Source organism: Pagrus pagrus (genome assembly GCF_965226575.1).
Source record: "Pagrus pagrus genome assembly, chromosome: 10".
NCBI lineage: Eukaryota > Metazoa > Chordata > Actinopteri > Spariformes > Sparidae > Pagrus > Pagrus pagrus.
In genome coordinates this window covers 15,454,081-15,481,670 of record NC_140194.1, presented here as the reverse complement: position 1 = coordinate 15,481,670, position 27,590 = coordinate 15,454,081, and the positions used below count along the sequence as shown (strand labels likewise).

The 27,590-nt window shown below is 43.8% G+C and overlaps 2 protein-coding genes across 3 annotated transcripts in view; one reads left to right on the top strand and one right to left on the bottom strand.

Annotated features, from left to right (window-relative positions):
* On the top strand, nt 1-27,590 carry prickle1a (prickle homolog 1a). 2 transcript variants are annotated; one of them, XM_084364697.1, is made up of 8 exons: nt 1-295; nt 20,214-20,417; nt 22,518-22,631; nt 23,463-23,600; nt 24,396-24,599; nt 24,830-25,016; nt 25,114-25,983; nt 26,104-27,590. In XM_084364697.1, exons 2-8 carry the CDS (start codon nt 20,229-20,231, stop codon nt 26,964-26,966), a joined length of 2,565 nt encoding a protein of 854 aa, XP_084220823.1. In that variant the 5' UTR covers nt 1-295; nt 20,214-20,228; the 3' UTR covers nt 26,967-27,590. The 2 variants fall into 2 exon arrangements, with proteins under 2 accessions (XP_084220823.1, XP_084220824.1); XM_084364698.1 differs by lacking the exon at nt 1-295 and adding an exon at nt 15,334-15,597.
* LOC311264110 (periphilin-1) overlaps nt 19,247-27,590 on the bottom strand; it is a 29,662-nt gene continuing 21,318 nt past the window's right edge. The window contains exon 11 of the mRNA XM_084364701.1: nt 19,247-19,288. Coding sequence (XP_084220827.1) covers nt 19,262-19,288 — 27 coding nt within the window. The 3' untranslated portion in view covers nt 19,247-19,261. The remainder of the gene's footprint in view (nt 19,289-27,590) is intronic.

Here is a 27,590-nt window from a genome sequence, read left to right as displayed (position 1 = left end):
ATGTCATCTCCCTGTGACCGCCGAGAGGAGCACCACACTGCGCACCGTGCGCCGCTCAAGTGAGATGTGGTGACAGCGGGTGAAGTCAGACCAGACCAGACCAGACCGATGCAGCCAGACTCTGGAGTTTAAGCTTATCGCTTTGCACAGCTCTGGGTTCAGCTTTGTTTGCACAGTGGTGCACCCTCTCTGGACTTTTTCATCTTATGCCAATGAGACGCAGCGTGAGTCGCTTTTCTCGCTTCGGGAATATTGGTTCTGGATACTCGGTGTGCTGCGACTGAACGCGTTGGGGGTGAGTGGAGCAAGCAATTAAGTGATTTTTTAACAGTTTTGCACATTAATCTGAAGAGTGTGTGCAGTATTTAGATAATCTCACTGCTGCTCCGGTCTATTTGTCCTATTTTGTGGTCACCTCAGTTTCAGGTTTATCGCACTCAAAATGGTGCAGTGGAAAAGAATCAAAACGACCTCTTTAAAAGTTAAAACGAGCCAACTTCCATCAGCTGCACTGGTAGAGACTCTACGAGGAGCCTAGAGGTCATTGGCTACTTTAAAGTCATCAAACTGGCTTTATTTCCCCAATCCTCCGATGCTGCTTTGCGCTTTTACGCATCAACATCACCAAAGAGACACGTTTCACTTTCCCCTGCGCGTGAAGCCAGAGCAGCCTCATTTCTCTGACGCTGAAAAAACTTGGTCAGAGACGTGGGCTGGGTGGAAGTGTGGAGTCCCCCGGGGCCTCCAGATGTATGGACTCAGCTGTCGCCTGTCACTTTGGTGACAACTGGTCGGCGCTCCGTGACCGCTGCTTGTCCGCCACTGCAGGGCTCCATAGCTGTCAAGAGTGCTGTTGAGTGAGGGAGAATGTGGTCGCACACTCCGGCCACATACAGTACAAGTCACTCTCACTTTGACCATAATGGATAAGATGGGAACCACACATTCTGACGAAATCTAAGAAAAAAATGTCCTGAAATGTTTTAGATCTGCACTATTTTGTTTTCTAGATAAGAATCAAACAAAAAGAACAGAAACGTGGTGAAAGGTGTTTAAGACTGAGCATCAGCCTTAAAGACTTATTAGGAGGGATATTTTCCCAGTGCAGTCAGCTCTTTAAAATAAAAATAACCCTGCAAGCTGCTTCAGTGAATTCATCAGTCCTTGTGGACCTCTCTCAGAGCTAAACCTGCCATAAAGTTTTTCCTTTGCAGAACAATGAAACAAGTTTCAAACATTTCCATTCTCAGCTGTGATACAAAGTGCTAAATCTGCAAGGCACAGGAGAGCACTTGCTGTTATATTTAACCATGGCAGTCCAAGACAATATTTTGCTCTCATTGGAGCACGGTAAACATCGCCATAAGCCATTAAGTCCCGTGCATAGCCCTCTCAGGGGCTGACAGGATGACAAACCCACTTGGCTCAGGCAGAGTGCACAAGAGCGCAGAGTCAGACCGGCCTGAAATCTGTCACTGTGGCCACAGCTGACAAAAACAGAGTGCTCAGGATGGTTCAGCTTGAAGCCTGACAGCTAGGTGAGAGCACAGACTCAGGAGGTGCCCTGATCTCTTTATGTGCATGGTGGATATATTGTAAAATTATACCTCGGAGCACTTTGAAGTGGCATCGCTGACATTGTGCAGAACCTTCTTCCTTCTTTGTACTGTCAAAATGTATCTCACCAGACCAAAACGCTGCTGAAATTGCAACGGGAGGTATTTTGAAATGTGGTCACTTTCATCCATGATTACAGCACTTTTAACCATCCTGTCACTGTTATGTATTTATTCTCCTCTTGGGACAGTGGCCAGTAAAGGAAGAGGGTGAAGTATTCAGAGTGATTGTGGAGATACAGGGAGGACAGAGCCCAGAACCAAGGTGGTGGTGTCACCTAGTGGCTAGAATAGAGGTTGACACCTGCTCTGCCCAGGAGTCACAGAAAGCATTGTATTTACAAACTGTTTCTTATTTTCATCCAAATAAAAGTAATCAAAAAATATTTCGTTTGAGCTAAGAACAGCTGTTCAACACAGGCCTTATTCTTTCATTTAAACCCTGTGCTCATAAATAGAAAATGAGGGCATGCTGGCCTACATCTGAGAGCCAGCAATAATACTAATAATAAAAAGTTCTGCTTTCTCATACAAATTATAATCGATGAATTAAATGTACTTTACTGTAAATGTTATTGGCTGGACCAACATACTGTATCGCTGCTGAGATCTGGATCTCATACTTCACAGCTGCAGTTATTTAATGTTTAGATGATCTAGCAGACCAGGCATGTGTTAGGGGCTGAGCTTCTACTTTCACTGATCTGCTGCAGGTGAGAATTCTCTGAGAAAGTTAAGTTATTTATAGAGCAAATGATTTAAAAGTGGTGTCTTGGGAGCAGCTCCACATGTCACGCGGTGCTTGTTCATGTCTCATTTCAAAAACCGTCAAAGTGAGTCAAAGGTACCATTAATAGAATCATAAGACCCAAGGAACATTTTGTTCTGGGAGCTGAAATAGACGGCCTCATCAGAAACAGTCTAGGACACGGTTCTGATAAGTTCGGCCAATTTGGTGCGCAAGTGCTCACTTAAAGGGTGAACAATTAACTATTAAACTCTTACTGCATATTTCACATATAGAGTAATGAGTACTAATACTTATGTGATAAAAAGTAGTATAAATGCCTTTTGTGGATCCAGAGGAAGCTGCATGTAATCTGATAATTTTCCCCCACTGATTTCACCTGTGGCCAAGTTGCATTGTGGGTAATGTAGGCACCAGGCTTTCAAAAGCAGTCCATTGGCTAACACTTCACTCACATAACACTGGACTCATTATAGAAATGTTAAAAGTGCAATATGTAACAATCGGCCACTTGTCAAAAGAAATAGGAAGCAACATATCACATGACATAACTGCTACCTGCTGCTAACTGTAACTGCTGTTTGCTAGTTAGCTCAATTAGCCGTGCAGTCACCCATCCAGGCATTTCTTCAGAATACATACAGCTTCCTCTGGTGGCTCAAGAGGCTTTATACTACTTTTTTTCACATATGCAGTAGTACTCCCCAAGACCTGTAAACACATTTTAATGTGTAGAAGGGTGGAATTACCCTTTAATAAATGTGTAATATGTTGATGGTTTATTTCAGAGACTGGAGGATTCAGGACTTGGCAGCATTATAGCACTTCATAAAGCACCTTTCAACTGGAGAAGCTAGCTACAACATTATCACATTTGTGTGCCATTGCATTAGTGCACAGCAAGAGTGGTGGAGGAGGAGACGAATCACAGACATGAAGCCAGTCTCAGACATAAACAGTGGGGCATGTCGGGGTGTGTGCGTGTGTGTGTTTTTATCCAAGAGGAGCAGATGAACGGAGACAAAGTGTTCACCTATACGTGTGTGTGACTGTCTGTAGGTGTCGGAGAGTGTGCGCGTGTGTGGCAGTCGACCAGCTGAGTGTGAATGAGCAGAATGTAGGTCCCAGTGCGCGTGTGTATACGGTCCCCACTGTTGATTTAAAAGCCCAGTACCAGCGAAATGTACACAGACGCCTGTTTGTGCAAAGCTAGAATGAATCACCCTCGCGTCCGTGTAAATCGCCTGCAAGCCAAACACTCTGGCAGCCTTTTATCCCCAGACGTGGTCCAGCTCACCGCAGTAGGGCTAAAAGCGGAGCGGCACAGGGCCGTGTGTTGTGAGGAGCTGTCAGAGGAGGCCAGTCTTTCATGGCTGTGGACGGGGAGATGTGGCATGGAGTCGGGTTGCCATAGACAAACTCCAGAGAGCAGAGCACGTTGACTGTAAACTGTTTGTGGTAGGTTGGCAGGAGGCTGGATGAAGTATGGCTTGTTTAAACGCCGGTGGTCCCTGGTTCTGTGGTCACTGGGGCAGGCTGAATGGACGGCAGCCTGGATGGTCAGATTTAGGGCACTGTTACACTGCGGTTGTCGAGATTGAGATATCCCCTGCGGATGCTGTTGTCTGTGTGAGAGATAATAACGCAGCGCATGCCATGTGTGCCGAACGGCATCATGTATGAGAGTCAGTGGGTTCTGCATGCAGCAGTGGCACACATTGGATCCACATGCTAAGCATTATTCTAAAGTGATTAAAGGTAGCTAGTGATTTAGCGCTTCCAGGCACAACTCTGTTTATTAGGAGCTGCAGGATGATGTTAGAGGGAAACGGGTTTGGCTCTCACACTGGAGTTTAATGCCCCGGCAGATCTCTGGTAACCGCACAGCGTAATTGCGGGACTAACCATCAGACCACCATGATGATGAAAGTCAGACTCGACACACATGCTTCATTATCACCACCATGTATAGGCATGATGCTCAGCTCTGGATGAGCACTGCATAATAACCACGGTGAAGTGAGTGCTACAAAAGTGGTAATTATCGACATGTCTGTCTTTGATAAAGGGGAATAACAGATGTGGAGATGCCAAGTGTCAGCAACTTTTTGGAAAGTCACGGCTGTCTGCAGTAGAGCATGTTTTCTCCTCTACATCTATAGGGATCCATCCGAGCGATCGCAGCATCAAGGGCTGGAAGAAAAAGAAAACATATTACACTGAGATAGTCATTAAAAAGCCCAGCTCATTTCCCCGCGACACAACAGGGGATTCAGTTAAAGCTTTCCGGACCCACAGCTGGAAATATGCAAAACACACACCTCCCTCCCCTTCCTGTGGCTCTTGTTCCTCCAGCTCTGTTGGCATTGTCACAGGGGTGGAGTCAGTGAGCGTGGATGATATGGAAAAAGGTCAACAGGGTTTAAAAGTGGACTCTGCAGGGCAAGGGATTTTTTTGGACTGACAACAAGGTATTTCCTGAGATTTTTCTGAAAGGTCACAGTTACAGACACGCAGGGACAGCCGCTGGATGCCTGCCAGGATATTCCTCTCAGAACATTTACTCATTAAAACTCGGATCCTGTCCTGTTTTACGCTGCCATTAATCAGGTTTAGATACGAATTTAAGAGCTTGGCCGTATTCCCAAATCACCCGGTGCTGAATTTATAATAACTCATTTAAAATATCTCCTAAAATACACCATTAAGGGGATTAGCAGGAAGACAGAGCAATAAATCAATACATTATCCCCTACATGTTCTCTTGGGGGAGAATATTTAAACAGCTTCTTCTTTTCTTTGTTTCTCACTGGACGAGTTTTTCACATCTGCTAATTCAAAAAGATAATTCCTTGACAGGATCTTCCATCCAAGAAGACGACATCCCTGATAATTTCGTGTGAGGTTCCTCGAGAGGTGTTGCACATTTACATTATTATAACCCACTCGTAGCCCTCTGTACAGATTTCTAATAAGAAAAGCTTTTTTGACAACAGAGTTTGGACCTACATTGAATTCAGATTATGCATGTTTCAGTGTACTTGTTTATTATTTAAAATATAGCAAAGTATGTGAGATTTGGTGTTCAAAAGTGAGATTAATCTTCACAAAAGACAGTAGTCATTAGGGCTGCAACTAACGATTATTTTCATTCTGACGATTATATCCACGCTAACTGATTTATCATTAAATGCTCATCACAACTTCCCAGAGCCCAGTGCAACGTCTTCATATCGCTCAGCATACTGTGTGTTACCAAAAATCACAGCTGCACATCGGATTCAATACATAACATATACAATATAATGACATAAATAATGCAATAATGCAAATATAATCAGGACGCCTTATTTTGAATGACAACCTTTCAAGTATTTAGCAGTAAAACGACCGTTTCTGTGAACAAGAAATCATGAAACATGGTGTTTAAATGTTTTTTCTATCCCAATGTATTCACCCACATCTCCTTACTTGCTGTGAGATTTGACAGATATTATGAAGCTCACTATCACTGGATTTATGTTTAGTATTTGCTACCTTGTAATCTCTTATAGTCCATCTCTCCACACAGAGGAATGTGTTCTTATCTGTTGGAAATAGTCATACATCACAGTGAAGGTAGGTGTTGTGGGATAACATACAGATGGGTCAATATTGACAAAGGCTAACTGAGGACATGTCTTGCAGAGCGGCAGCCTGAGGCCCACAATGGGCCCACTGAGCTGACACAGAAAGAGTTCGTTTGGCCACAACAACCTGACGGCAGCTCCTAGTGAGAGGCCAGTTCAAAGAGTCGGGTTTGTGTTTGCTGTGCTCGCACTGTCTTCCTGTTAGGGGCTGGGCTCCCAAAGAAAACAAGAGCAGTGGCTCACCAGATGTGTACATCTGTGCGTTTGAGTCCTGTCTGCAGGCAAACACACATTTGACCCTTCAGGGAGAATGTTTTATGATGCTGGAAAGTAATATAACTTGAAGAAAAGGCATCTCAGACTTTATGGAAAATCATTATTATTATTATTATTATTATAACACACAGCATGTATCCCCACTCTGTCACATGTTCCTTTATGCTGGCCTGTGATGCTGACTGAAAATGGTTTGGTGTCATTAGTGACCTCAGTATTAGCAGCTCCAAAAATAACACACTGATGCTGGCAGAAACAGACGCACTACAGGCAAGGTTTCTAAGAATAAGCTCAGCCCTGGAGGACTGGTATCCTTAATTTGGGGGGTGATAAGGAAGCCAGTTGTGTCTTTTTTTCCATTGCATACATTCACCGTGCCAAAACACACACATGCATACACACTCACACACAGATCCCAGGCACTACTGACCCCATGTCTGGCCCGTATATCTGACAACCTGGAGTGAGGCCTGCAAAGGGCATCAGATTGGATCTCACTAGTCCTGAATACACAAACACACACACACACACACACACACACACACACACACACACACACTCCTATTCTATTTTCAACTTCATGAACTGAATTAAAGCAACAGCAAAAAAATCTTTTTGAAAATATAGGTAGTTGGTTTAGCAAGGATTAGGTAGAAATAATATCAGAATTTTTTGTGAAAGGTACAAAAACAGAGTGGAATAAATGTTTTGCCTTCTTGGTTCAGTCTACAGAGCTTCGTATTATTATTTTATCATCTTCATAACCAACTCTTTGCTACAATATTTAAGGACATAAAAATGTAGTTTTTGGCCTCTTCTGTGACCAAAGCAGCCAACAAACCCTGCACACTGAACCATATTTGGATGTTTAACTTCATTCAACTTCCTTGGGCACTGGTGGGTGTTGCAGGAGGGGCGAAAGTGCGCTCTCTTCACTATAAATACATCGCAACTTTCTGCGCGCTGGTGCCCCCCTCATACATGTGGTGCCCTTCCTATTTTTTTTGCCCCCGCCCCTAAAACAATCTTAGTACGCCACTGCATTTTGTTATACTTGAATGAACCTAAGATGGTACAACAAGTGCAAAAAAATAAATAAAAACAAGACAAATGTCGCAATCATCTGACTGTACTCGGTCTTGCCAATCTATGTCAGCAATCTTTTTAAAGAGTGGAAGAAGTCAATTTGTTTCCCAACACTCACCCATCACTTACTTACGAATGAAAAAAAAGATCATGTCTCAGCAATACATCTATAGACAATATATCAACACAGAGAAAGGCAACTCAATGTGGAAAACAGATGCATAGCTAATCAGATATAGGTTTGCCTCCCACGATGTAGGACCTCCATACATGTATAGCCTCTTTGTCCTTTTCAGAGGCACAGACACATAACACATATGTATTACAACCAGTATCAATACATTTTCAGGGTATAGCCATTAATCTCCATCAGACATCTCATGATGAAAGTAGGTCTAGATTTTTTTTTTCTGTAGCAGAGGTGAAGGGGTCAACAACATCAGAGCAGCAGGGAGCCTTACAGGGGAGATCATTGGGCCTCTCCTTTGCTCTTTCTGCTGTTTTTACTACCACCTTAATGACTTAAATTGTGTCCAATTAAGCAGAGCTGGAAAGACGCATCCCCGCTCTCAGTCATCAGAGTTCCCTCTGTGCTGTGGCACTGGAGCATGTGTTTAATTAGAACGCTCTAAAAAGACTGTAACAGAGTGTTTCTCCAGGAATGTTAATCATTAGTGGGATCCTGACTGAGCAGCTCTTAACTGTTTCAGAGTATTGTTGGATTCCATGGTTTGCCTTTTGAAGCTGCACGAAAATGCTTCCAGTTGTGGGAATTGCCAACTTTCTCTGTGTTTTTTTTTTTAAGGCTACATCCTCTCCTTCCAAACTGACTTGCTCGTAGTGCTCACGCCCGATTATTGCCTGTTTTGTTACCGCGGTCTCCTTCATGTGTCCGTTTAAGCCCAGGGGCTGGAAACACACAGGAAATAGTTTTCTTGCCATGTGAAGGATATACGGTTGAACTTCTAGGAAAGTTGAGGTGAAAAGCCCAGATGTGTGAGGTGTGAGGTTTAAGTGGTGTGTGAGTTGGACGTTCTGAAAGTGTGATGTCATAAGCTGAACATTTTGTTGAGTCTTCAGGGTCACAAGTGTTAGACCTGGACATTGACGGGAGGCTGTTTCAACAAGAGTGATCAAACCTTTTTACACGGCATGGAAAACCTGACCGTTTTCCTGGTCAATGAAAAAAAATTAAAGATCGCCTCCACCCATGTATAAAGGTATACATGAGAATGGTGGTTTTGCTGAATAATAATCACTAAAGCAGCACCTTTTCCTTTTCTTTCATTAAAAATTAATTTCACAAGTTTGGCTGCTGGACACCGGATGTCTCCTAATTCACTGGACAGTCCATTCTCAGTGTATGTGCACCAGAGGCTTCAAGTTTCCACATCACACTTGTGCATATGGACTATTGGACTGGGGGCCTCATCTATAAAAATGTTCTTAGATTTATCCTTGAACTTAGTTGGGAACAATTCATCTTAAATTAACAGCAGCTGATTTTAGCCCTGATCTTGCTGTCCCTGACGTTTTTCTGGAGCTCGCCGACAAAAAGCCCCAGATTAGAGGCTCAGGGACATGTTGCTGACGTCTGTTGGATATCTAACAGGCGAAATGTCTGGTTGAGTCGCAGATGGGTTGGGGAACCAGGAACGAGCTAAACCAAATGAGAGTAGGCAGTTTAACGTTTTCAGCGCAAAAATAATCCTTGCTGCCTGCGGAGCCTCCTGAACCATCCTCTCACCCATAGTCTTTTCTTTTCTTCCTTTTTTGTGCAAATCAGCGGTAGGGTCACTGCATGTCTCGTATCGCGTGTGTAATATTGTGAGGCATAAGCCAAACGCAGAGCTTGAGAGTGTGTCGCCACTGCAAACTGTTCATAAAGCTCACGCAAAGTTCGCCACAGGCTTGGATGTGTATGCATCCCAAACTGCAATACCCTTATATAACCAGCAGGAAGATAATTTAAATCAAGTCTAAACTTTGCTAGAGATAAAGATCATTTCCACATCAGTGTAAGCTTTCATAAATAACTACTTTACACTTACATAAGTTATGATGGTACAGTTGATCAGTCGATGGTACATCCGTTTTATAAATGAGGCCTCATTATTGCCTTTCAAACTATTTTCAATCTTCAATAAGCACAGAGAACATTTAAACTCTCAGCCTTCTAGTATCAAACTGCACACACATCATTCTACACAGTGAGCTCAAACATTCAAGTGTAGGAACAAGAAGAAAAGTGAAGAAATAAAATGATGGAGAAAATAAAGACATGTCGGTTACACTCTTTGGTTTAAAGTGTCAATGGGACTGGTTTGTACCTTTTATGTCTATGTTCTCCCCAGTTTGTCCGTGGAGACCACACATGACAGGCTTCGGCCTTTGCTGATCCAGTGCTTTTGTCAGCACAAGTGAGTAGTGTAAGAGCAGCCTCATTCATCCTCGGCCCACTCTGTGTGCAGACAGCCACAGGCTTTTGTTGAGTTATAGTGTCCTCAAATAAAGGGGCTTCCTCCCTTTAACAGCCCCAGGAGCTCTGTCGCTCCACTTCCCATTGTTCCCAATGAGGTCCGGCTTTTACAACTAGGTGAGAGGGTGTCAAATTGAGGGTGAAATATGAGCGGTCCCGATCGTACATCTCTGCGATGTTTGGCGAAGCAGTTAGACAGTGGTGTACTTTTGAAAAAAGTGAAGGAGCAACCTGTGCGCTGACGCCGCAAGCTTTGTTCAGCGGAGATGTGTTACGTCATGGTTACTCCATGGAAACTGGACATTCGTGTTGTATTACATCATACGTGACACAATGGGGTTACAGCAAATTAAATAAAGCAGAAATAAATGGGCTGATAAGTATTATGTTTGTTGATTGCTTCCATGAAATCAGGGCCATCCAGACTGACATCATCTTCCTAACAAGTAATAAGTTGTTGGTTTTATTCAACAGCATTACATACTGTAATTTGATAATTAAACGCAGACAGCTTGGTTACGGACTTTCATGGATTGAAGAGTTATGACCTTTTTTGTTGCCGTTTGGCAAGACAGAAAATTAGATTTTCAGTCAGAGTTGAAAAGTTCACATGTAACCGTATCTCACTACTAATTTAAATCTTGAATCCTTTCCTCGCCTCGTTTTGATTTTTCCCACTCAGCGCTCTTGAGAAACGGCTGATCTTTAGCGAGTGACACGTGAGCAGATATATTCCTTTAATTTCTACAAATGTCTCTTGTCAGAAACTAAGCTAAGATCTAAGCCTTGCCCTCAGCTGCCTCCAATGTGTCAGAGTGAAACAGTAAAAGGGGTTATGTGAGGGTTATAGGGCTAACAAGCCCACAGTCTGACCTGAGTTTGTCAGCGCCAATCTTGCTAAGTCAATATCAATGCGCTGACTGCTCCACCAGTTGACCTTTTCCTCCCTCTTTCAAGGCGTAAAAAGGATTGTTGTTACAGTACAGTGATGGGCTTTTATTGGCCTTTATAACTGAGGCTTTTGTTTGGCCTGTGTCCTGCTAATACCCGCTGGCAGGTCATTTAAACCTTGAGAATGCCTACTTTTTATAAGGTAGCTCACAAACAAGTGAGAGCTGCTCTTAACAATGGTCATCAGTGACGGTGAGTTAGAGACTGACCTTCCCTTTGCCCCAATTTATGGCATTTCTGGGGACTCAAATTTGTCTCATTTAAACATGCTAGATCCGTCTCTATATGCTTACTGTGAGATGCAGCTTTGACGAGACACTTTGTTTTATGGGTCCCCTTCTTCAAGGGCGTGTTTGGACCAGGAAAGAATGCAGTTTTATCGTCGGGCGTTGGTTCTGATGATGATCATCCCTGTCCTGTCGTTGTCAGGACATGCTGGTCATGGAGTACCTCACCGCTTTTTTTTTCTTTCTTTTTTTTTTTTTTTTACAGCGGTGAGAAGGTGCAGACCAGGTGTGAGGTGCTGTTCAGATCGTTGTGGCTATGACAGGGGAATGGGCAGTAAAGCCCCCGGGGCCATAGATTTATGGGTCATCTGGTGCTCTCTAAGGTCAGAGGTCAGGGATGCATGACTTGTCCAACTTAATATTATTCAACCATCTGAGGCGAACCTTGAACTGCGCAGCCAGCGACTTCTAACTTTAGAGTTGTGCGATCTCAGAATGAGACTTGGGACGTTGTTATTCTGATACATGAGAGACTAAAGATATTCCACAGACGCCTTTGAATAGTTGTCCTTAGCTTAGTTCATTGTCAAAGGCCAACAATTATTCTTTGAACTTTAAAGCCTGCTACTCAAGTTTTTTTTTTTTTTGAGAAGAAACTAAAAGGAAGGGCAACTGTTTCCTTTAAGGTCAAATTTGTAAGAAAGTTGATGTTGAACTCGACAAATAGTGACACTTTGGGATTGCAGCCGACCGGACCTACACTCCCAAAGCATCACTATTTGACAACTTAGTGGTAATGGATGAAGCTGCAACGGTTAGCGGAAAGAAATCGAAAGAAAGCTAGTTTCCAACTTTTTTGATAAACGATTAATTGATTCTGTAATTTTTCAAGCAAAAATGTCAAACATTTGTTGGTTCCACCTTCTTAAATTTAATGATTTTCTGCTTCTCCCCATCAGTTATGCTAAACTAATCAAGTAGTAAGTGAAGAATCTTGACTATTGTCAGACAGAAGAAATAATCTGAAGATGTAACTTGGGGCTCTGGGAAATTGTGATTAGCATTTTTGAGACTTTTCGGACATTTTGTAGAAATAAACTATTAATTGTAGAAGTAATCATCCCCTAAAAACAATTCTGTTTACTCTGAATAGGCTCTGCAGCTTCTGTCTAGATTAGTTTACCATTGTAGCTTTGCATTTCATGAATGCCCCCTCAAAGGCAGGATGCTGTGTCGTCCCTCCCCTCTAAGAATTGCTAATCGATCAGTGTGCAGAGTCTTTAGGACCAGTACAAAGGCCTGAGGTTTGGGGTGCCTCTCCTCTCTGGCCTTGGCTGCCACAATGGCTTTGGCCACACACCCATACGGGCTAGATTCACCATGCAGACGTCTGTAAATCCACGAACGTCAATCATCAGTTTATTCAGTCACATTTTTCTGTTTTAGATACATTTCCTTAACGTATTTCCTGTTCAGTGATAGGAATATCCATCTGTCAAAGCTGCATTTTTTAAATTTAAATGACAGCATTCACCACCCACGCTGATATTTCACATCACATTATGGTGTGAATGTGAGGTGTGTGTAGGCAAGCCGAGGATGGAAAAAGTGCCAATCAATCACATGCTGTCAGTCACGCACAGGTGAGCCAAGCAAGCACTGAGTAGGAATGTTTTTGCGCTTCTTTTTTGGCTCATATTTTAAGGTTAAAGGACGTTTTTAGACCAGTTAGCAGGCAGACAATGATGTTCTGCTGGACTAAGTTCAACGTATCAGTCGGATCTGACTTAAATGATCAAATAATAGGTGGAATTGTGCAGGTAAATGCTGTAGTGCTTGTTCCATTTGTGTCGCTTTCTTTGAAACAATTTCATTGCTACATAATAGTCTCAACCCTTGTGAACCTTGTTATATCAGCCCCTACATAAAAACCCTGCAGTGTAAATGCTTCACGCATGTGTGCTTGTTCACAGAATTACACCCTGACGTCACCTCCACAAAATTAAGCAGCTGCTAAAATGATAATAAAGAAAGCAATTCTAGCTGTTTAATAGATTCCTTACCTCCCAATAAAATGTTCTACTGCTTTGTTTTACAGTCTTAAAGTATGTTAACCCTCTGCAGCAAAACCTTGTGCTGAAAAGGATGGACGTTTTAGTTCTCTGACACACAATTATTTCCCCTATAAAACGTGTCCTTTTGGGAGAAAGTAGCACTTGGACTTTCCAACCAAACAACCACAAAAGCATGCAAAAGGTGCAACTGCCAGAGTTTGACCCGAACTGGTCACTTTTGTTTTCTGAGGCAACAGGAAGAGAATCGCGTTCTGACATTCCTGCAGAGGTGAAGGAGACGCAGAGGTCAACTGCGTCCTTCTGTGGAGTTTCACTGGATGGGCGGATATGTACATGTAGGCTTCATGGAACATGCCTGTAATTTTAGCTCCTGTCCTACAGCACCACTCCGCTGTCAAGGCAAACAGGAAGCTTGGATATTATCCAAAGATAGCAATGTGTTGATGATCCTCTGTGGAAAGTTTGCTTTATTAGACATTGAATATTCAGGTTTTTCATGTGTGGGATTTGAAGATACATACAGCTGAATTAGGGATGACATTGAAAAAAGCCTGAGTTTCCTGAGTCCAAGTTAACTTATTAAAATAGTTTGTTTTGTCTGAACAACAGTCAAAACACAAAGATATTCAGTTTATGGGAGATAAAAGCAGCAGATCATCATATCTGAGAAAGAAATTTTGCTTTAATAGTAAAAAGCTGACATGGTCGTCAAGCTATTTTCTTTAACCTTACTACATTTAACCAAGTACTGAACTATGTAGGGTCACATGTTAAAGCCATGTAACTTGATTACTTTCTCTTACTTTTGGATTAGTTCAATGCCAAACACTTGCAAATAAAGGCGAGAGAAAAAGTACGTCAGTAAGATTATTTCATCTAACTAAATACACAAGTGTGTATTCTTATAGAATAGTTACAGACTAGTATAACATTCTTTATTTCATTTACATTTTTTTTTTCTGTAACTTTACCGGAATACAGTTATTTTTTGTGTCCTAATTACATCATCCTGTTACATGTATTCCATCACTCTCCAAGCCTGCTTGTACTTTACTCGAGTGTTTTTCTTTTTGTGCAACCTCACTCGAATAGAGGGTCTAAAGATAGAGGATGGCGTCCACTGTACAGATTGTAAAGCCCATTGAGGCAATGTGATTGTGATTTTGGGCTGTATAAATAAAATTGATTTGATTTTGATTTGACATGATGATCTTATAGAACATGATGCATTGCTGTAGGTTAAACTACCCAACATTATACAAAGTAGTTAAAATGAGCTCGACCTTTAACATCTACAGCAGTAAAATGCAACATACATAAAAGACCATTTTACTGCTTGAAGGGCAGTACTTGTAGTGTGGTATTAGTACTTTTACTTCAGGAAAGGACCTGAATACTTCTTGCATGAATGCATTACACTATGACTGCACAGATTCCCATAATGTAGCTACATTGTACATTGTGTCTAATCAAAGTTGAGCTGAAAAAAGTTGGACATCTTTCACGCTCACTCAGACACGTTAAGCTGATAATAACAGCTTTGTGGTATAAGTCATTTCTTTGTATAGGCCCTCTGTGAATCATGTGTCAGAGGCCTCTTAGATGGCCTCAGTTAGACTTGCTGACATCATGCTCAGTTAGAAGGAAGGGTTATGTGAGGCTGAGCCAGGATGTTGTAGACGCAAGGAAGTCATTTTATTGCAGCGGGATAAATAAAGCATCTTTTGTCCATTTGGTCCAACAATCACTCTGTAATCATGAAGCTGTAGTTAGCAGATGGCTCTCTGTAACTTAGTGACGTTTTAGCACGAGAGAAGAGAGACGAACCACCAGATAACCGAAAGCCTGACTGTAACGTCCACCACCTTCCCCACATCTTTGAGCTGTTGATAGGGAAGGAGAAAGAGGAATGTCATGTGAAAGCTCTTGTGGAGATGGGGCGGTCGGTGTGGTAAAACGAGCTCCGCCATCACTGATGTGCTACTTAAAAGCGCAGTTCCTGTGAGCTGGAGCTCTACCGGTGGTTCTCATTTGGAAGCATATGTTTGAAGTACGAGGGGAGGGTCAGCAGAGGAGAGCCTGTGCCGTGAGTGGCTGCTCTGAGGTTAAGGGGCCGGGCTGAGGTTAAGAAGGCTGGGTTGGGAGAGGGAGGAGGAGGAGGAGGAGGAGGAGGAGGAATGGTGGAGGGTGAGTGAGTGAGACAAGGGTGGGATGACCATCTGGTTGAGCTGCTCCATGTACACACACACACGCACACACCCCTCTCAAACACTCTCTCCCACGCACTCAGACAGACATCTCCCTGACTTTTTACAGTCTTAGCTTTGATATGGGCTGTTACTGCGCTGACAGTGCTGATAGAGAAGGCTGACTGCTTCTGTCCTGGAATTAGAGCTCTGAGGATCTTGTGTAGATATGGAGCCCAGAGGCTGGAGAGGAATCTAGGACTGGATTTGGTGGTGATAAGATCCTTTTTCTTGCTCGCCTCAGGAGAGTTGGCCTACGCTGAGGTAAGAAGATGTAATCTGTTTTTTTGTTGGTTTTTTTTCTCGGAGGAATTTGCTTTGTTTCTGCTGACAGAAAACTACTTGAACAAGTGGAGATGTTAACGCATTGCACCATAACTCATCCTGAACTTCTGAAAGTCTTCTGCTACTAGATGGAACAAGCTTCTTGAACTGCCGAGTTCAGACTTTTAAAAAATGTATTTGAAATCTCTTGGATTATTTAGTTTAATGGGAGGGCAGTTTAATTATTAATCTATCATTTTGCATTTTGCATGATGACATATATCACATCACATGTATACCTGGAGCTCAGTGTAACGTTAGATCTTCACCTTTAGAATGACACTTTTCCCACTGAGGCTGTGTGAGTGATTAAAGAGTTGATTTTAGGTCACTTATACTGCAAACACTGGGATGTAAATGTGTTTGGTGCCTGCTATGCGACAGCAGCACGTGTGTGTTGAGTTCAGTCTGGCCAGCGCATGCAGGTGGTCTCCATAGTGTAGATCTCAGTGGGGATGTCACTCCCATCCATTTGGTCTTGGAAAAACACTCCCCCGTCCATGAGAAGAGACCTCAATAAGCTGACCAAACTCCAGCCATGTATCACCTCGACACTGCATAAAACGAGCTCCTCTCTCGCTCTCTCGTCACTGAGACTTCCGAGCAGTATTTACACCTAACTGACTGGATTTATATCATCTGCAGACAGAAACTCCATTAATCCAAAGTGTTGCATCTCAGATCTCAGTTGGTTTATGGGAAGTCATGTGAATATATTTATGTATATTGGGATATGAGGTTGCAATAATATGCTGCGTAAATCTAAAGTTCAGACACATCTTGTCAGACACAGAAACAGATTTGTCTGAGTTCAAGCTCAAATAAGCAAGGGACTATGAACAGAAAATCTTGTTTTTCTCTTCAAGTAGAGCCTGTCCTGCAATGCCGACCTCGCGTGAGCCAAGTTAAACATGTCGGCCCGGACCAAACTGACAGAGAGCACTGTGTTGGGTTGTGTGCATGTCCATCATCCACTTCCTAGTGGAATATAGACAGTAATTCAGACCAGAAGCTGCTTGTTTTTCCTGTGCACTCTCTCAAGGGTTGTTAATCCAATGCTCCAGTGTCTGGACTTTTGGGGGGACTCTGGTCGAAGTGGTGGCGAATACTCTTAAAAGTTTCACTGATGGAAATATTTATTGGTCGGTCATGGTATGAGGTCCTGTGAGGGGTTGGTATTCTGCAAAGTGATTTCTTAAGGGTGAATAATTTGTCCCTTAATGAATCACGTTTGCACCTACTTGTTCACTGATAGAGTTGGTTGGAATACAAGCTTTCTGTGCAACAAGACTATCGTAGCCATTGTGCACTTTTTTTGACTAGACAGGCCTCTTCATTCATTGAGAATATGTTGTGGGATGTCTGAAAAACTTCCCTCGCTGAAAAATCATTCAAAGCAAGCATTTATTCCAGCTCTGCTCTCTCACCTGCCTTGACTTACTTCATCTCTCTTTTGTTGAACAAGACACATTAACATTTTCATACATGTCAGTCCCCCCGTTTTAGCCTCACCCCCACCACCACCACCCTCTGGCACTCTGTGGGCAGATCAGTCAAGATATGCAGGCCTGCAGCTCCCAAAGCCATGTTAACAAGCACCTTTACAAAAGAGTGAGGGGCTGTTAAACATTCAGGACTGCAGGGGTCTGGCTAGTGTGGGAGGAGGGCAGTGCAGGGGGGAGTGGAAGAGTGAGAAGGGGGAGAGTACAAAACTAATCTCACAAACCATAGGCCCCTTGTTGGGAGAAAAACTTTAAAAGCCGGTATAAGTGATGAGTCAGTGACTTGGCAAGTAAGTCAGTATAAGCTCGGTTGGGTTAGTTGGCTTGCTGCTTCTGTCATTCAGAAAGTTAGGGAAGCAAAGTGGAAAGAGAGGAAATTAGCTGCATGACAATTAGCATCCGAGCAGATGGTGGTTGTGTGAGGAAGGGGCTTTGCCTAACATCAAGTCGTGTGTATCCTTTATTCCTCTTTCTCGGCCTGGCCTAAGTTCAAGCCTGACATTCCTGTGAGTCAGGTTTGGCTGTGTGATACATCCTCACGGAGGCTCGGCCAACATGTGAAAGCAAACATCTTTCCAACAAATGTAGCGCGTGAGTGAGCGTGAGTCTGTGCCTGATAAAATTGGGAGACTGTGAAGTCTCTCAGCTCCTGATAGAACCTGCCTATAGTTAGCTATCTCCCACGTGAAACCCAAGCTGCTCTCAAACAAGGCCACATTTTTGCAGGTTATTTTGGTCTCATTTGCAAGTCAATAGATGCGAAAAGAACAGGAGAGTGTCTCATTTCTCGCCGTCTCTCATCTGAAGACAGGTTATCTGGGTTTAAAGGCTTTAACTGTCATGCATGAGGAGATAACACACCACATCTTCAGGAGAGAAAAAAAAAAGACTTAAAGGCAGATAAACAGGCTCTTGATGGAACAGGCCTTCAGTGGATTCCTTCACAAAGGCGCCATTGTTCAGGACATCAGGCGCTTTAATGGGACGTGTCATAAGCCAATCCGCCTGACTTGACACTTTGTTGTACAATCAACAAATGCCAAAAGAAGCCCTTGAATCTACTGCGGGGCATGCCAGTCGCTGGCAGTAGCGGGCTGTCTTGTCCTTGAGGAAGATGAGTTGATATAAATGGCCAGTAGCTGCCCTGGCCTGGCATGCCGCGAGTGCAGCAGTAAATCATCCACATGAGGGTGTCGTGTGCCGCTATCTCAGAAAGAGTCGTCGCTAAAAGAGAAGCTGGATACGTACAGCTGATTCTGACAGGGTGTTTATGTTGCTGTGTCTAAATGTCTGCACGCTTAAGCACAAATATGTGCATTCCGTCTTCATGCATGCATAGGAGCCGCACACTCCCGGGGGCAGCCGGGCATATATATCATTCCAGGAGAGAGCGCAGATTTTCAGGCCCCTCTACTGTCACGCCGGTGTTCAAAGGCTGCACTCGAGTGTGTCTGGTTTTCTCAGCTGTCTCTCCACGGCCCTCCGCGCCCTTGTCGGCCATAGGGGGTGGAGGCGCGGGGGGAGGTGGTGTAAGGGCCAGGCTGCTGGACGCTGGCTGGGCTCCCATTTGATCTCAGCTAGAGCCCGTGGCCTGTGAGAAATGGCCACAACTGGACACGCATTCATCATTTCTGTGTCTGCTTGGTCCTGCAGAGCTTACAGCAGCTCAGGGAATGAAGTGATTTAATTATTAACTGACGATTCTTCAAAATTAGCTACTAGTTTTAGTATTGAGCTGCTTCACAAACTTGAACTCAGTTTGTCACACAGAACACAAAAACTGACTCCCCAGTATGTCACATTTGGCTGCTGCTCCAAAGTTGCGTCAAAGTCACGCTTGACGATAAATATTGCCTTAATTCAATGTTTTTTTATTTTATCAAGCTATGCCCTTGTTTATCTTGTTCTATCTTGTTTTAACTACTGCACCACAGTCATGTAGCTCAGTAGAAAAATCAGACTACGGCCACCACACACATAGGTCAACACTGTGCCAGTCTTTGATCCCCTTGCTCTATTTTCCTCCTTCTGTTGCGTTGTCAATGTCCAGCTGAGTATCAGTCGACCCCGTCCATCTATCCATCTCTCCCTGTCCAACTACTTCACCTGTCTGGCACTGTTCTGTCCATCTAAGAGATGAAAGGATGATCAGACACTCACTGCAGCAGGTTGGAAAACAAACAGCCTAAAGAAAAAAGCAGAGATGAAGGGACAGACCAGGATTGTGGACATTCCCCATATGGTGGCCCTGTCTAAGGCCAGGCCTGTGTTTATACAGACCACAGGCTCAACTGATCAAGCCAGCATCAGATCCCACGTGGTGGCCCCTCTTGGGACATAGTATGATGTAGCACCTCAACAGGCTGACTCATTCAGACCTCAGCTCCACAGATAAGGTGAAACCTAAAGATTTAACAGCCAGCGTCTGGTGTTGTTCTTGCTTTTAAGTTGATGGCAAACTGAATTACAGTATAGGAAAGGAATGTGAGGTCTTTGAAACATTGCCCAAGACTGGGCAAACATATAAGTAACTCTGAATTCACTGTGTATTTATGAATAGGAAACTGCTTGTTATTGTCACTATAATGAGATTGGACGTCACCTCATGAAGCTTTGGGAATTTCCTAATGGTCTCTACATCCTCAAAAGCCACATGAGGAGGGCACATGTTTAACTGCCACCACAACAGCAGTGAAAGGGTATAGTTCTCTTTATGAGTGTCTTTATGAAGTAGACTCATCACCAGAAGCGAACCAAGAAAAGCTTGCTCAGATGCCATAATTGGCTTTTGAAGGGGGCTGTGGGCCTCATGAAAGAGACAGTGATGGTGTGATTCAGCTGGTGGTTAACATTCAGCGGAATAGCACTGACATGAGAGAACTGGATTAGATGGTGTGAGGATAGCGTTATGTGGGGTTTGGTTGATGTAATGGCTTGTTAACCAAGATTCTGTTTTTATGTCTGTTTCAATCCCACTCCGCCTCCTATCCTCACCCCAATTCCCCTTTCTTTCCTCTCCCATCTTTTCCATTTTTTTTTGCTTCGCCTGTCTAGTAAAAAGAGCGTCTGATGAGCCTGGCGAGTGCGGCAGTGTCGGCGGCTGGCTTCCAGGGTGGGGCACGCCAGCGAGACTTGATGATGGAGCAGAAAGTCAGTAAGCTGACCTCTGGCTTCCAGCGCAGCTCCACCTCCGATGATGACTCTGGCTGTGCGCTGGAGGAGTACGCCTGGGTGCCACCTGGCCTTAGACCTGAACAGGTGAGCAAAACATGCTAAGGATGGACTACTTTCATTGGGATTGTTCATGAAATTCACGAAAGGCGTTCCAAACCGAGCTTCAATAAACTTGTTGTAAAGAATGAATTTGGCCTTGTAAACCGACCTCGATTCCAAAAAAGTTGAGGTACTACATAAAACGCAAATAACAATGCCCCGTCCTTGCTTGTGCATTAGAACTTTCCCAGTCTTTTCGTTGCCCCCTGCATATAGCATATATTTACAAAAATCTGTGAAGTTGATCAGGCAAAACTTAACTGTTTTTAATCGGGTGTATCCCAATTAGTATCTCAATCTGCTTATGTTCTACACAGCGTCCCAACTTTTTGGGAATCTAGGCTGTACAAAGAAACCTCACAGCTTGTTCTCTTTAATTGTGGTACCTTTTTCATTGGTTCACAACCATTATTTCCCCAAATCACCACAGCGAATAATGATGTATCCTCCTGACGGTGAATAAAAACAGCTCTGACCTGATTTTAACTCCCTTCCAGCCCATTTGCCTGGCCCAGATAAATGCTATTCAGCACATTGGTGAATAACATACCAACTACAGTCTCTGGATAATGGCACCTATGGGACCAGACAATATATTTCATAAAGCTGTTGCTTGGTCCCTTTGTTTGAGGCAGACTTGTCAGGCTCTACCAGGCAGCCACTTAACAGTCAGGATGTGTGCGCTTTTATTTACAAACTGCGGCATGGCAAAGTCTGCTTGTGATTATGAGGGATCTGTTAAGAGAAGGACTTGGTGCGTCGAGGCTTCTGCTGCTGGCAACATAAGGAATCAAGAGGCCGCCTTTTAACAAGCTTTCCCCTCCGCAAACACAGGCAGAGCTGTTAGTTGTGTCCGCGGGGCAGACAGTGTGATGTGGCACTTTTCCCAAATCTGCTGCATTTTCTCTCCTCTTTTCTGGCTGTTTCTCTCTTCCTCTGCATGTCTCTCCATCCCACTTCCCTTGTTAAACAACACACATGGAAGTAATGAGGGGGAGATGGGCAAGAAAGACGGGTTCACAGCAAAAGAAAACCTTAAATCCCAAACATGCAGGGCCTTTTGTTTTGGAAATGCATGGGTCAACTGTAATGTCTTTACTGCAGCCATTGCCCTGAATGGGCCGTGTATTATGGGTCATCATTACAGTGAAGAAACACATAGGGGCTGGGTCATAGCTGACTGTTCCCCCAGCCCCTAGGGAGCTGGATGAGGGGTAATAGCAGCATGAAAATGTGCATAATTTATGGTGGGGGGCAAACGTTGGGTTGATTGTCAGGGTAAATTGCTGTTAGCCCCCCTCGAGACGGCTGAAGCTGCAGGAAGCCCCCCCAACACACAAGACGAGCACATCCCACCTCTTTATCTGGCCTGTTGTAATAGCCCCTTCCTCATAAAGTTTAGTTTTCAGTGGTCAGCCCCAAGGGTCAAAGTGCCACTGCGACAGGCTGCTTTGTCCTGTCCCTATAGAGACGAGCATATGAGTGGAAAAATACAATCTTTAAACTGATTTGACCTGTTGACCTGTTTTGACTTGTTAAGTCCAGATTTATGAAGAAAATTATTCCTCTTGTCATCATCAGAGAGCATTGATTGATTAAAGCTGATTCGGGGGTTAGGAAAACACAAGCAAACACTTTGATTCCACAAAGTCAGTCTTCCATACATTTCACATGGAGCTGTCCCAGAATGTGTCTCATCCCAAATTGATGTGTTTGTTCTCTGGTTCCTTGGAAAAGAATTTGTGTTCATAAATATGGCCTGTTCGGTCCAAGATCATAACAATAATATATTGCTGCAATTCCACGGACTAAAATTTGGGTTTAAAAAAAGCTTCGAGACGTCTTGGGGAACAAAAACACAGCTATATGTTCAGATTCATGACCGCACACGCTTGAAAATATATAATTTGGAACGGTTTTTAATTTGTCTTGTGTGGGCCTTCAGTGAACCTTTCATTTCTGCATAACATGTTTTTTGCTTCGTTTTTTAAAAAATGTTTTTCAGCAGTGTAAACAAACCCCTAGCACCTTGTCTTGAGGTGTTCCAATGTCTAATCTAAATACTCCATGCCATCTTGTCCCCAGGTCCAGTTATATTTCTCCTGTCTGCCAGAGGATAAGACCCCCTATGTTAACAGTCCGGGAGAGAAGTTTAGAATCAAGCAGCTCCTCTACCAACTTCCACCACATGATAATGAGGTGAGAATATTTTGTGTGCACGTGCGTAAATGCAAGTATCATAAAATTCATCCCAGCAGGTCCTCTCATTTACACCACAGCTGCAGAAAAGATAAACTCTCTATTTTTGTTTGAGTAGCCGTATCTGTTGCTACCCGCTAAACCCACAGCGTTAACAGCCTCACCATCTCCATGCCATCCCACTAATGTGAGCCCTTGGCATTCACGTTGACATCACACTAGGGGATTTTTGTTCCACAATCTTGTAGACATGTAGTGTGGGCACAATGTGACTTTTGACTTGATGATTTTATGATGTTTGCCAGGAGCCCCCACCAGCAGGATTCCTGTCATAGCAGTGGTTTTTACGAGGACTGCTCAGCGGGAGAGAGGGACGCTGGTTGAAAGAGGCTTTATGTGATGCCACCACCGCAGTGGCACCACAGTTCGACTCGGCTGTCTCTCTCCCTTTGTTGCCCGTCCTCTTGATTTCACTCTAAACACAGGCCTTGTTTGTGTAAACGTCTGCTTTCCCTCTTGTTAAGGCTTTGGGAAACATCAAAAAGGCCTGTTGTAAAAATGATGTTCTCAATCAGGGGCTGTGGGTGGAGATATGTAGGGGGTGTAGGAAGGGCAAGCTGGGGTCAAGAGTTGCCTTTGTTCAGCATGCTCTGGTATGCACTCTGCCCTCTTTCATACTTACCTAAGTGTATAACTTTTTATTAGTGGCCAGCGGACTTGCAATTAGATCTTTCAATGGGTGTTTTAATGAAAAGGTCACTTGAACTAGCAGTTTTTTCTTTTTACAGTATTAAATCTTTTTGCTCATAACTTCATCACTTTCCTTCCCAGGTGCGTTACTGCCAGTCCCTCAGTGAGGAGGAGAAGAAGGAGCTACTTATGTTCAGTGTCCAGAGGAAGAAGGAAGCACTGGGGAGGGGCACAGTGAAACTGCTGCCCCGCAATCTTCTGAACAGCATTTGTGAGCATGTAAGTTTGTCTTGAATGTATTATTTTCTGGGGACTGGGAGAGTTGTGGTATGAAGTTTTGTTTCGTATTATTTCCAAGTCTAAAAACCTTTTTCCAAGTACAGTATTGACAAAAAGATTTGCTGCCTGTCCTCTCTACGTCTCCTCTGTGGGTATTCGGCTAATCTGGATCAATTTCTAGCTCAAACCCAGAGGGAAAGCTGAAATAAAGATCTGAGTATCAGCCAGTCTATTTAAGAGATCCCTAAACACAAGCTGGATTTGCAGCCAAAATGACTAAAAAGTCTTCTCTGTGGAGTGGTTCATGCCAGTGTTTCACTCAATTATTGTTGTGCACTCAGAGGTTGCAAACTGTCAGATGTAGCTCTCCACTACACACCCATGCTTTCTCTTGTTTTAGCCAGAGTCACTGCAGTTGATTTAAAAACTCATGTCCTCATATAACACACTGCTAAGAATGACAGGTCAGGGAAGAAAAACAAATTGGCAAGTCTGGGACTGCAGTTAGGACAACCCAATTGGCTGACATGCACAGATGGGCCGCATATTTACCCTCTCATCAACAGAGCAAATGGACTTGGAGAGCATATAATGTTCTAGTTTTTATGGATTTGTGTTACATTAGTCGCAAATTTGGACTTGCAGTTAAATCTATGTCCATGCAGTTGTGCGATAGATGTAATTGCCTGTGCAGGATTCAGATAATCTTATCACAGAATATTTGGGAACTAAAGCTAAAGAACAATTTCAGAGTCTTTACAGGATGTTATAATCAACAATGTCTGCATATTACAGTGTGGTGAAAACATCAATGGTGGAGAAATGGCAGTGTTCGCCGCGAGGGCGGGCCCTGGGCTGTGTTGGCACCCTGCATGCTTCGCCTGCTCTACATGTAGCGAACTGCTGGTGGATTTGATCTACTTCTACCATGATGGAAAGATCCACTGTGGAAGGCACCACGCTGAGCTACTCAAACCACGCTGCTCAGCCTGCGAAGAGGTAAAACCACGAGACTGAAATACTGAGAGAAAACATTGTAGTGAAGGAAAAACATCCAGAGTCTGAAGTTTTATGGTCTTTCAAATTCCTCTGGGATAGCAATATCATTTATTTTATATTTCCACTGTCTTGGATACATCCAACACAAATATATAAAAAGTGATGACAGCCAGAAAGGGAAACGTTGGCTGTACATCTGTGTCTCATCCAGTGCATATCTATGTCTACAGATCATCTTCGCTGATGAGTGCACAGAGGCAGAGGGGCGCCATTGGCACATGAAGCACTTTGCCTGTTTTGAATGCGAGACAATTCTGGGAGGGCAGCGCTATATCATGAAGGACGGCAGACCATACTGTTGTGGCTGCTTTGAGTCTCTCTATGCCGAGTACTGTGAGGCCTGTGGAGAACATATTGGTAAGATGATTTTCTAGAGTTAAAATAAAACACCTGTCATGGTTGTCTAGCCCTTAGAGTAGTATTAATAACCATCTCAACATTTCCCCTTTTCCAGGTGTTGATCATGCTCAGATGACCTATGATGGGCTCCACTGGCATGCCACTGAAACCTGCTTCAGCTGTGCCCAGTGTAAGAGCTCTCTATTGGGCTGCCCCTTCCTGCCACACCAGGGCCGCATTTACTGCTCCAAGGCCTGCAGTCTTGGGGAAGATGTCCATGCCTCTGATTCCTCCGACTCAGCCTTTCAGTCAGCACGCTCACGTGAATCCCGCCGCAGTGTGCGCATGGGCAAGAGCAGTCGCTCAGCGGACCAATGCCGACAGTCACTCCTCTTCTCACCCTCTGTCAACTATAAGTTCCCTGGCTTCAGTGGAAATGCTGATGACACCCTGACCAACAAGCTTGCCCACATGAACTTATCTGATGAACATTTCTGGAGAGGGCGTAGTGAGGAAGCAGAGGCACCTGAGGACCAGGAGGAGGAATGGGCTGAGCATGAAGACTACATGACCCAGCTGCTATTAAAGTTTGGGGAACATGGGGTCTTCCAGCAAGCCAGTGACTCCAGACCCACAGATTTCTGGATCTCCGAAAAAGATGTTAAGTCAAAGCAGGAGTCCTCAAAAGCTGGCAGTGGTGGTGGAGGAGGAAGGGGGAGCTTGGCTAGTAAGAAGTACCAGGCAGAAATGTACTGGGCCCAGTCACAGGATGGGCTAGGGGATTCAGCCTATGGCAGCCATCCAGGCCCAGCGAGCAGCAGAAAGATCCAAGAGTTGGAGCTGGATCATGGGGCTGGAGGAGGCTTCCAAGGAGAGGAGCCACAATGGTATAATGACTCCTTGGAGTGCATAACAGATGAGTTCAAAAAGACAGATCAGAGTGTCAGAGACTCTATGGACTCACTAGCACTCTCCAATATTACCGGTGGGTAGAAATGATAGATCAGATATTGAGAAAGTAATCTTTTATGTGATGACAATGGCTGTTTTTTAAAGTCTTGAGTCCATGTGCAAACATTTAATATTTTTTCTCTCTCCTCTCCAGGGGCCTCAGTAGATGGTGATGGTAAAGATAGACCTTTGGTATATTCCCTGCAAGGTTTCCACGAACTAGAGACCGAAGACTGTGAGAAAACCAGTAATATGGGAACCCTCAACTCTTCTATGTTACACAGAAGTGCAACTTCCCTGAAGAGCCTTGTATCTGAGCAGGGGGAGGTGGAGGAAATTGTTCCAAAGGAAGTGGAGTTGCCCCTTCCAGAGGATCGACCCAAACCTCATGTCCCTGCCCTCAGGAGGACACGTTCACAATCTAGGCAGCAGCAAGTCAAATTTTCTGATGACGTGGTGGACAATGGCCATTACTGCGATCTTCCAGTGCGCCAACCACCTATGAGTGAACGGACTCGCAGGAGAGTGTACCACTTTGAGGAGCAGGGCCAGGAACTTCACTCTGGTCGCCACCATCACCACCACAGGAGGCATCGCAGTCGCAAGTCGCGCTCTGACAATGCTCTTAACCTTCTGCCCAAAGATAGGGCTCAAATGTGCTACAAAGTGGACCATAGAGGCAACGCTCTAGGCCCAAAGGGGCGCCAAGCCTTCCACGGCCATCCAAGTCCTGCTGCCATGTCAGACTATGGCTTACAAGGCCCAGCCATGGAAAGGTTCATGGGGCTGTATGGGGATGATGATGACTGGTGCTCCACATGCTCCTCGTCTTCCTCTGATTCTGAGGAAGAAGGCTTTTTCCTAGGTCAGCCCATCCCTCAGCCTAGGCCCCATAGATACTACTATACTGATGACTTGCCCAGCCCTGTGGCAGGCATGTCCTCTCCTCCTTATGGCCAAAGGACTAAGTCCAAAAAGAAGAAAGGGCACAAGGGGAAAAACTGTATAATTTCATAAACTGTGATTACTCTTATCCACAGCTTTGGGTTATGCTCTGCCACTCACCTCTGCCTTTTGTGTCCACTGTTTAAACAGTCTGCTTGCTATTACATAATTCACAGCACTCAGTTTATCAAGGTGTTTGTGTAAGACACAAGTCCTTATTCTGAATATTTAGTGGTATTACAAACTGCCAGTAGAGTAACAAAGCATTTTAGAGTAACACATATTTATAAACCACCATCTTAACTGTGTTTGTGTGACAGTGAAGATATTAATGTATATATTGTAGAATTAAAAAAACAAAATGGCTATTTTTATACCCTTGAGCACATGACATGCTTTGAACCAAAATGGCAGTAACATTTAACTATTGGCAGTTGGTAGAGTCATTTTCCCATGAGGGTGTCAGAGATTTAATAACAAATTGACTCTGACCCAAACTCTTCAAATGCATTTTCTTCCATGCTTGTGCAGCGCTAACATAAAAGAAACACTGTGTGTATTAAAAGGCTTGGTTGAGTGGTGTATTTATGGGTCACTGTATTGTAAGCAAAATCATTGTAATCTGTAAAAATGTACAAACTGGAATATAAGGCTAAGATAGATGATAATTGTAATAAAAATATCTATATATCATGA